We start from the raw sequence: 11,696 nt of genomic DNA, 5'->3' as shown, positions 1-11,696 counted from the left end.
TTATGAGGTAAATTCCTTTTCATATTCTTACTTAGAAATGAATTAATCATGAATTCATCATGATTAAATTAATAGGCTCATTCACTGTAAAACATCAATAACAATCAATTGGAACGAAAAGTTCTGGTAACATGGCTATCATATTACAAACATTGGTCAAGTTGACAAGACTTTAATGAATCATAATCCATTCACGAGAATTCATTATGTTATCTTCTAAAATGTCTATGCATTTTAATTGGTCATCGAACTGACTGTATTTTCTTCTTGAGTCAAATTAGGAAGATTCATCAGATAAGTTGGTTTCAATAAAAGCAGAGCATTTAGAAACAAACTTGATTGGTTTTAGAAGTTTTGAATTCCACGCATAGAGGTGTTTAACCTACACCCTGAGATTGAGCACAACACTCAATACTCATTAGTGTTGAACACACACTAACTTTGACCCCTAAGTGAAATGAGTAGTATGGTTTTCTATATACACTCGTTAACACCTAAGTTTTTGCTGTGATTCTTTTGTCTGTTCATCGACTAATGATAGCCTTTTTTTAAATCAAGGAAAACTCAAATTTCCCTAATTATATATCCAGAGGGTGATATAGAAAAGGACTATATATTAAACGTCGAATACCTTTTAATATTTAAATGATTAGAATCTACCGGGAAATGAAGTATTATTTAACACACGCTCTGTGAGAAGTATGGCTTTGAAACGTCGCGTAATTCCTTCCTCCATACTTTCCCTGAAGGAGACTCCGCATTTATTCATCTCCTCTGACAATAAATGAATTAGATTTGATTTTCTCCCCTCCCATTCAATCCTTTGATCGCCTAGAGAATTTAAACTTTTGTCAGGCATGAATGCTCAGCTCTTATTCATATTAATTAATTTCTCCTGAAAGTATTGTAATCAATCAAACTCAAGCCGTTGGCATTCTTAACATGAGTACTTGTGAATCAGTCGAGACCCTTTTTTCAGGCAGAGCAAGCGTCGTCTTGACTTTCAGAAAGAACAGACTGGGTGAGTCGGTGGAAGCGAATAAGAGAAAGACGAAGAAAGAAAGAGAAAGAAAAAGAGTGTGGGGTGTCTCGGTGTGTGTTTTTAAGGGAGAATGAGAAAGAATTTGTTAAAGAGAGAGGGAGAAAGATAAGGAGTCAAGGGCTGCGTTATAGGGGCAGGGGGTAACTGCCTCCATGGTTGTAAAAAAAGAGTTGTAAAAAAGAGAAGGAAGAGGAGAGACAAAAAGAGAGAGAGAGAAAAAAGAGAAAGAGTGTTGGTGTGTGTTTGTGTGAGAAGATAAAGAGAGAGTGCATGTTTGTAGTGTTTATGTGAGACAGAGAGCTCAAGTGTGTGTGTGTGCGTGTTCGTGTGTGAAAACTTTTATTCCAAAAAGAGCTAAATTCTAATTTTGTGTTTTTCTGTAAATCAAGTTTTTAGATTCATACGATAGAGCTATCATTTTCGATTATTAAACCATGTTTCTAAACATCTAGCATTCAATAATTTCTAAGAATGTATTAAAATTTAATTTTTCATGGATTTAGCTTCTTTTGGAATAAAACCTTAGTTGAATCTCATTTTTTTTGCAATTCTAAACATGTTGGATTGTGGCAATTATATACGAAACACATAAATATTGCTAGCAAAGAACATTTTACATATTTTCTTTCCTGATGTTTATGCACTGAAATTTTAAAAAAAGAAATAAAACATTTCCAAGGACGCTGATATTTAAAAAAGAGCTAAATCCAAAATTGTTGATAAAAATACATAAATTTTATTATTTTCATCGAAATTTGGACTGATGGTGTGAGCTAATATCCAAAACATACGTACTCTGAATGCATAACTTGAAGTTTAATAGTAAAATTAACAAATTTTACAAATCACCTTATAGTAGATATAGCTCCTTTTAGAATAAATCTCCAATTTGCAATCGATTCCCATTGTGTTGTTCAATTGCGATATGGTGCATTTAATTCCCACGTCTAATATACATACATGTGTATGTATATAAAAAAAAAATCAATGTTGGTCAGAAGTTGATTTAGCCCCTTTTGGAATCAAGCTGTTCATTTAAACCACGTCTTTCACTTTTTATCATTAGTTGGATATTTGATTTTAAAGGGAAACCTCGAGTCGCTGAATCACGCTGAATAATAATAATAATAATAACCATATTTCTAATGTGCACATATCCACTCCGAAGAATGCTCAAGGCGCCTGACAATTCATCATAAATTCAAATCTTAACAGTAAATTGGAAAAATATAAAATCATATATTAACAAAAAATACGCTCAAATTCATAAGGAGAGGGGGGGGGGGTGAGTTATTAGGGTACACATATTATTGGACGTTATGAGACATATAGGTTTTCAAGTTTGTTTGGAATGACTGAAGAGAGGATGAGATTTGAACAGTGTGGGGAAGTGAGTTCCAGAGACGGGGTGCAGCAGCAAAGAATGCTCTGTCACCCCATGTCTTCTTTGTTCTTGGTTCTTTTAGTTTGATGGAATTAGATGAGCGAAGACCAGTAAGAGTAGTAGAAGAGGAATGAATGAGAGAGGAAATATATGAAGGGGCAAGGTTGTGAAGTGAACGGTAGGTTAAAAGCAATATCTTATATTTAATGCGTTGTTCGACGGGAAGCTAGTGAAGGTTTTTAAGTAGTTTGGTAGTGGAGGTTGAACGTTCAGATTTTGTTGAACGTTCAGTTTTAGTGAAACAAATTACCAGTTTGAATCCAGTAATATCACGTACCGTGTTGTAAACGTGATTTTGGATGTTTTGTTTCTTGGAGTCACTTCCAACTTTAAGCCATTTTTTCGTTAATAGCACTTTACTTTTTGAAATACCATGAAATCTCAATAGCAATTTCTACCCCACCCCGAAAAAAATGATTTGAAGAAAAAAAAGACATGAAAGTAGATCAAAGAATTAAAATCTTCATGAAAATTGTGAATAAGATTAAATTATGACATTCCGAAGTCTTCATAAGGAGGATAGGGCATGCAGACCTGGGTATTTTGGGGATGAATGTGATGTTTGAGAAGGGGGTGTGTGTGGGACTAACGGGGAGGGGGTGTTATTGTATGAGGTGTGACGATGATGGGTGTATGTTAGCCTGGGTAGCGAGATTAGTAAGATATGAAGGTGAGGGTTGCTTGTGAACCTGGGTATGAATGTGAGGTATGAGGGGGAGGGTGTGTTTGTGTGGGTATAAGGATGAGGGGTGTGTGAGCGAGGATGAACGTGTGAAGTATGAGGGTGAGGCCGGTGTGTGAGCGTGGATATAGTTATTGATGTGTGAGGGTTAGGATACGCGTTGGCCTGGGTATGGGGACCAGTGTGTGAGGATGAGGGTGCATGTGCGAGCCTGGGTAGGGGAGTGTATGCCTGAGGTGTGAGAATGTGGGGTGTGCTTGCGTGTGTGCGTGAGTTTGTATGTGTATTGGGTTCCATGTGTAATACGTGAGGGTGAGGGCGTGAGTGTGTGTGCGTAGTTATGGGGATAAATGTGTGAAGCATAAGGGTGGGGGTGTGTGAGCCTGTGTGTCTGGATGAATGAATCATGGAACCCCGCGGGATTGAACCTATCGCTTGTAGTTAAAAAGAAATTCGCAATTGACATTTATAATTCATGACTTCTTTCAAATTAATTAGCAAATGTCTGGAGGTGTGCAACAGTTTTAAGAATATGCCACGAACGATACGTGACGACTTGAACGTTCTGGTAATACAGCAGTTTTCTGTATAAAACTACACGGATCTTGTATGCGGATTCATTTAATCCTGACCTATGGTAGTTTTGCTTGATATTTATTTGTCATTGCATCGTGAAGATTATAAACAACATGCTTTTGGTTTTGAGCCTTCTCCTCGTTCCTTCCGGGACATCGTCCATGTGTAATGTCACAGGTTGTTTCTCATTAGTAAATTAATCTTCTATCTCTTTTTCCTATTTTTGCCTCATTCCCCTCTATCACTTTTTTTTTCTCTCAAGCACTTTTTCTATATATCTGTCTTTTTGCTCTAATTCGATCATCTGCTCTCACCCATTGAATACTTTCTGCACGGTCCTGTGCTACCATTATGTTTCATTTTCTTTCCATTCAACAGCCCAACCCACCTCCAATTAAAGGTTAAAGCATATTTGTATTCAGATTTCGAATGTCACTGTAGCCACATTTTATTCAACCATAGACCAGATTTGCCCTAAAGCGCATCCTGAAATCATAATAGTTATAACACATTTTGTTTCTTTCTTGTAATCTTTCGATCGATGGAGCTCATGGAAACCGTGAAACTCTGCAGTACAGGTCGCTTACTGAAGACTCTGTGATTAGTTGTGCCGTGATCTATTCAAGTGCTGCTTCGATATGCCTTTCGGCTCACGGTATCGAGTACTTTGCCACATGCTTTCCCAATAGCAAAGTGGAGAAAAGTCAAAAGTCAGATATCACCAGAAGCTTTGATGCCAACTTGTTGATAGGGTATACAGATAAGGACGTCGAGCTAACCTTCAAATGCCACTATCGTACGTCTCGTGACACTGAGGGTAAGTATATTATTGACAATGCTGTGTCTTCAAACAATGATCATGATGCATTTTCTGGACAAATTTGCGCGCTCCGTTCAGGTAAGCTTAACATATGATTAGGACCAAAGTCTGACCACCAAACAATAATACCAACACATTATACTGGAGAGGGAAATGGGCCTTGGGCGGGGCCTTGGAATGCGCAGAAGATGTTCCTTTTATTATTATTATTATACATTATTATTTGTACTGCGTTTTCCCCATTAGGCCCAAAGCGCTTACAATGGATTCATAAGATGTAAAATTAAAAAAAACTACAAAGTATGAAAGAGATGAGTTTTTAATGACTTTTTGAAGATCGCTAATGATGGAGACTGTCTAATTGTTAGTGGCAGGTCGTTCCACATTGATCAGCCGATGCACCTTGCACCTTGATCAGCCGATGCATCGAAAAGATTAACTAACGTAATGAACGGATTTTACGAGTATATCGAGTCAAAGGCCGTACGCTGAGCGTCGTCCTTCTTTTCCAATGCTAGACTACCATTGCCAAATTGATCCAATGGCGGACCCAGCCCGATTCCCGATTAGACACAATACTTGGGACATTCCCACCATTTTACACAAACAGTATGGAACGTAAAATGGTATTGTGTCCAACACGACTTGATCCACTGCTGAACCGATTAGAGAAGAGTTTAATGATTCCCACCACTGAAGTGGTCAATCGCTATCAGCTTATTTAACGCTGTCTTTATAGCTCGGCAAAAAAATCAAGTAAATCTGCCTTATTCGTTGCCAGTCTATAGGTGATATACTTGTCCTAGTTACCCCACACCTCAAGTAGTTTGAACATTTTGTAAATATTCGAGAAGGGAACGAGAACGTTGTTGACAAGCATGATCAATGTAGTTCGACAGCGATCACCTTATCGAGTGAGACCGACTAGGCCAACAGTAATTTGGGAATGATGTAGAGAGCCAGTTCAGAAGTGGGATCCTTGCGTAAGAGGTCACATTGGCATACCCATATTCCATAGTAGCCTAAGGAGGTAAAATTTTGACGGGGGAAGACATGGGGCATTGTTACCAATACAAAGCATTGTAGCAAAGATATGAAATCACGGGCTTAAATCCCACCGGGATTCTATATCTCGTTAAACAAGCAATGCGAATATTAGGAACAATGAAGACATAGGCCCTGAGCAAATTATGTTTCATTAAGTTATATATTTTTTTATTGTTATGTAATATTACATAACACAATTATAATATACCATAATTAACAATAATTTCTTCCTTCCCACTATGTTTCTTTCACTTTCTCCCTCTTTTTCTCTTTTTCCCGTTTTTTTTGTGTTTTTTGTGCCAGCCGTAGTTACGCCACTGTCTGGAACGAAATATGCCAAGTTGCACTCATGAAGGCGTTCCAAGACCAGAAATAGTTGAAGTTACATTTTCTGAAATTGAACGTCTTGTTTTCATGAAGTGTGGTTGTTGCACCACCACCTTTCCATTGTTGTTTTTGTGTTGCCAACCCTGCTCGTTTTTGTTACCTTTAGTTCTCACAGATGAATGGCATGTTGAACCCGTTGGTAGCTATGATGACTGCATGAAACTCTGGTTAGATAAGGCGTATGGTACTCCTTGCTCCACGGCTAGTGTCTTTCCGTTTTGTGAAAGTAGGTATAATGTAGTTTCTTCTTTCTCATCAATAAAAAAAAAATAACATTTAATGTTTTTGAAACTTTACTATTCTTAAAGGTATGATGTTTGTTCATTGATACAACACACTATATTTTTCTTCATCTTGACCTTCTCTCCTTCATCTTCTTTTTCCTGCGTGTAAATGCATGCATATGTATTTTGGGGCTGTGGCCATAGGATTTCCAAAGTGTGTATGGTGTGTATGTGTGTGTATATAATTATACTTGGGTTCGTAACTTTAAGTTTATTCTATCATCCCTACCGAATGGACTGGGACAACTTCAAGCAAAATGGCACGCGTACTGTATGTCCGTTGATCATCATCTTACAAGAAACTTGCAGACAGTTTTCAAGGACCTGGGAACGATTTTTTCTCGAGCGGGTGCTGGTTTGGAACAAATTCTGACAAGCTTCCCATGGCCATGTTGGTTGTAGACATGAGGCCCCGTCTTACAAAGAGTTCCGATTTGTAAGACAATCAACCTTAGCTATATGGAAATCTGGCAAGGTCAGATTTGTTTCTCCATGAAATTTGTCCCTTGTAAACATAGGGAGCACTTAGAAGAAACCGACGAGTGTAAAAAAATATATATCATATCTAGAAAATATTTTGAACAATCGTGCAGATGAGATGTTGACGATGATGGCTTTCCGTAGTTGTTTTGATTGGATCAATCGCAAATCTTTGCAAGAAGGTGCCCTACCAAAGAAGATGGCCTTCCCTCTACAGCAAACGTTACAACCACCAGCATTTGACTAGACATGACATCCCATATTGTTAGTTGCCACGATTGCAATTCTGAAATCACAAAATGTGGTATTGTGTACTCCTTTAGCAGCGCTCTAAATATAATGAACAGACATGACAGAGGGGCACGTAAATCTTTTTAATTTCATGCCAGCGAAAGACATTTATTGTTCTCAGACTGTCATACGGCAGACTGTCACCAAGTGGCCTAACTATCGGCGTGCTAAGTTTATACAGTTTATTCTAAGATTACATTTTTCTGTTCTATTCTAAACTTATTTTCGTGAAGCTAGCATAACAAAGATCGCACAAAGTATACTGCACGTGTGCATGTCTCTGTGTTAAAGCTGCCTCATATACCTTTGTTATGCTTAAATTGGGCCAATAACTGAGAGTATATACTGTGCTTTCTTTCTGTTTTTCTGTTTTTCTTTCTTTCTTTCTTTCTTTCTATTCGGTTCCACTGGTTTTCTTGAGATCCCAAAGTAGCATTACGATTGCCCCTAGTCAATATATCCGATTTTGATGAAATATTTTCAGCAGTTTGCTTGTTTGATCTTTCTTTGTTTATAAAAGTCTTGCTTTTTGTTGGGGAGGACTTGCCATTTTCTTTCATTTTTGTAGGTCTTATTTCCACAAACCCGTGACGTAACACAACTTTGATATAAATGCACAAGTATGCAGAAGAGATTAACATACTTAACATAAATATGAAATATTATTAACTAGCATTTTTAAATACGCTACATTTAGTGCACCAAAGGAATATGTGGAAGAAACTATAACAGCCGAATGATCGTAGAAAAGTTTTCTTTTTTTTAATACATAATTGTATCGAAATTCTTTTCTTATACACGTGACGACATCAGTATATCCCGTAAAGAGAATATCTCACACAGTGAAATTAAAAAGCAGTACTGACAAGAGCTGAGGGCAAATCCCTCTCGCACTAGCTTGGCGTAAATCGTATATCGGTTTGATAGTGGAGGTGGTCTGAGGCACCTGACTTATACATATAGAGTCCGGGGCTCGATCCCTAGCCGCGGCACCTGTGGCCGTGAACGATGCATTTGAGAGACAATTCTCTTTTATCCTGCATTTAAATTAATGGAAATGCTGTATGAATTCTTGGTGACTAGGTGTCCACTGTTTTATTTAAAAAAAAAATCATCACTAAAACCGACCAATCAAAGCTGTGGTATTTCTTGCAATTTACCTAAATTTAAATCTACGTTTATTGTCGATAGTATATCCTAGAAAAGGATTTCCTACCACCCAATCTGCTACCACTCAGACCCAGCTGCAACCTACAACTCAATATACCGAGACAACTCCACAATCAACTCTTGAAACCTTTCAACAATGTGTCATAAGTAATGACGTCATGATGAGAGCAGAAAAGGTCAGCCTGGTGAAGTGCGCCATCATGTGTCAGAATCTCGCCGGATGCAGGTCATTCACTTACAGAGAAGATGGACTCTGCGAATTGATGAAACAAATACAAGATACACGATTCTTTCAGCGTTTGAGCAGATATTGTTAACCAGATTTTGGGAATAAAGTATTCTCATATTAATTTATTTACACTTACTTGATTGATTGATTCGTTCGTTTAAGAATACATGGTAGATGTACTCATTTACATTTATGATGCGAAAAGAGATGTGATTTATAAACAATAAAGGGGGGAAATCATGAACTAGTGTAGGAAGGAGGAAAAGCTTCAACATTGCACCTCTTGTGATTATTATTGTTTTTTTTAAGTAGGCGAAAGTTTGGGTGAAATTCAATCGATTATTGACCTTGTTTATTTTCAACTTAGAATTGCATTGAATTTAGAATTGAAATTGATTCAAATTTTTGTATTGTGATTATGACATTTACATCTTATTCGCTGAGCTACTAGTATATTGATACACCAAATCACAATTTTGATATGAATTTACATGTTTTCGCAATGAGTAAGGAACAAATGCGTCCTCTCCTCATGTAATTCTTTAAAGGAAACCAAAACCCAATAAGAGAAGTAATCTTATTGGAAAGAGTAAAATGAGAGGAACAATTTAAAAAAAGTTTCATCAAAATCGGTTATGAAATAAGCAAGTTATGGGAGTTTGAAAACTCTTGCTGTACTTTCTATGGGCATCCTGAAATTGGCAAGCGTGCTTCAAAATGGCTGATTTTGTGGACAACTCTCCATTTGTTTTGTATCTTTCAAATTGCATCTTGCCTCCTTCTGAGCACAACATATGTCATGGGAAAATATAATCCACATCATATATGTCAAGGTCAGGAGGAGATAATGTGAAATATGTAAAATAAAGGGGAAAATCTGAAAATATATGTACAAAACAAATGGAGAGTTGCCCACAAAATCAGCCATTTTGAAGCACGTTTGCCAATTTGAGGATCCACATAGTAAGTACAACAAGACTTTTTAATCGTCCATAACTTGCTTATTTCATAACCGATTTTGATGAAACTTTTTTTAAAAATTGTTCCTCTCATTTTACTCTTTCCAATAAATTTGCTTCTCTTCTTGGGTTTTGGTTTCCTTTAATTATTGTTTTCAATATAAATTATCGTTCCATTGTCGTAGATAATGTCACCTAATTGACTTTATTGGTTTTGGCGAGTATTGTAACACATTAAGAAAGCACTAATTATCAATGATAATAAAAAATAAAGATAATCATAATGAAAATATTACTACTACTAATACTACTACTACTACTACTACTACTACTTCTAATAATACTAATTAGAAGAATGGAGTTATCTTATAAAGCACATACACCGTTTGAAGACGCTAGCCTTGCAACAGTTTTTAAAAGTTTATTTCCACACCATTTTTTATTTGAATTTCGCGACAGAAATAGTACACCACACTTCAAAGAGGAACGGCCTTATTGTTGAGGGAAACCATGCATGATGTTAATTCTGTTTTGTTTGTTTCGATGTATATAGTAATAGTGAAGGCCAAATGACGAATGGCCGAAAGCTCGCCAAGTAAATACGATCAGAAAGCTACGTCTTGCATCTATGTCTCCATTTGTACGTCTACACATTGAACATGATGCGCTGCACCACAAGTTTTTGTGAAGGACCCACTTCCTTTATATAAAAACATATATTGTAACGAAATGAAACGTTTATTTAATGTTTAGCATGGTTTTGGAACGTTGATGAGCGTAGAATAATTTTTAATCCATGTACAAAGTTGCAAAGGAAAATTCAGTAAATGTTTGTTATCGATTATGTACGTATTTCCTTTAAAATGTATATAAGCACTATTTGCTGAGAAATAACGATGTTTAAAACTGTATGTACCTTTAATTGTTCTTCATTGTTCGGGTATAAAGAGTAGTGACAATCATCATGTTGAAAAGATGTATTTCATGACTTTAACTGGTTTTAAATGATGATTAAATTTGACGGCCTGACAATCTCCCTCCTGAATTCGTTGAGCATAGTCGAGCTCTATGCTCGATTATGATCCATGCAATATGCTTGGCAGTACAGGTTCAAGAACGAAACTCTGTTCAATTTAAATTGCAACCTGCTGCGTCATGATGAGCATGATTTCTTTAGTAAAGGTACAAGAACTGAAAGCTTTGCTTCCTGCTTGTCGTTACTTTGAGTATGAGCTACAGAATGCATGGTCGGAAGAGCTAGAGCAGAAGCACTGAAATGAAGAAGTGCGGTACAGAAAATACTGACTTTACCGAGATACTGAAAATACTGACTTTACCGAGATACGGAAAATACTGAACTTACCGAGATACTGAAAATACGGAATTTACTGAAAATACTGAAAGTACTGAAATTACTGAGATATCAAAATACTGAAATTACGGAGAAACTGATTACTGGAATGACTGAGATAATGGAGATACGGAATGACAGAGCTGTTGAAATCCATGAGATATAATCTAAGTTACTGAGAAGGAGCAAAGAGTCAGAAGTGAAGAAGACGGACTTTACACCAACTGGTTGTATATTGCAGCCGAAACGAACCAGCTCGTCAGGTCAGAAAGTCGGTTCGGCTACAATATGTACACGTATATATATATATACATGACGATATTGCATTCCGCGTGTTGGACATAGATGATATTAATAAGGCAAAGTGATAATGCATTGTACTTAGTTCCAACTGTTTATTTTGAAGTCCAAACTTTCGACGTTAAACATAGGTCTTCTTCAGGGATACAACAGTTGTTGGAACTAAGTACAATGCAATACCACTTTGCCTCATTATATATATATATATATATATATATAAATTTATATATATACATACACATATATTCACACAATATATTGTGTGAAAGAAATGTATGAAGAGAACAAAGGTAGGCGTAGCTTAAATCAAGGTTCCCCAGAGCTATCTACCCTTTGTAAAAATTGGTGATGCCGAAAAAATGTCTCTGCCGGGAATCGAACCCGGGCCCCCAGCTCTGAACGCCGGTGCCTTAGCCATTAGACCACAGAAACGGGTTAGTGGCTAGGGCGACCCTGATCCGATTGACCGTAAGATAGACAGATTTTCGACACCATACCAATTATAATTTCCTTTGTCGGGTGAAGGTGGTTTTGAACAATGACAAGCCGCCATGTTTCAGCTGGATCAAAGCTATTGCTTTGATACAGTACACGTATGGGAGAAAGTATACAAATGTGTGAAGTTATACATGTA

General features: G+C 36.9%; 1 protein-coding gene across 1 annotated transcript; it reads left to right on the top strand.

Moving 5' to 3' along the window:
* Window positions 1–3,194: 3,194 nt before the first annotated feature.
* On the top strand, window positions 3,195–7,009 carry LOC121432200. Its single transcript, XM_041630054.1, has 4 exons — window positions 3,195–3,270; window positions 4,292–4,561; window positions 6,105–6,224; window positions 6,876–7,009. Exons 1-4 carry the CDS (start codon window positions 3,195–3,197, stop codon window positions 7,007–7,009), a joined length of 600 nt encoding a protein of 199 aa, XP_041485988.1.
* Window positions 7,010–11,696: the final 4,687 nt, after the last annotated feature.

Source organism: Lytechinus variegatus, chromosome 18 (genome assembly GCF_018143015.1).
Source record: "Lytechinus variegatus isolate NC3 chromosome 18, Lvar_3.0, whole genome shotgun sequence".
NCBI lineage: Eukaryota > Metazoa > Echinodermata > Echinoidea > Temnopleuroida > Toxopneustidae > Lytechinus > Lytechinus variegatus.
The sequence above is the reverse complement of the archived record's forward strand: the minus strand, read 5'-3'. Positions and strand labels throughout refer to the sequence as shown.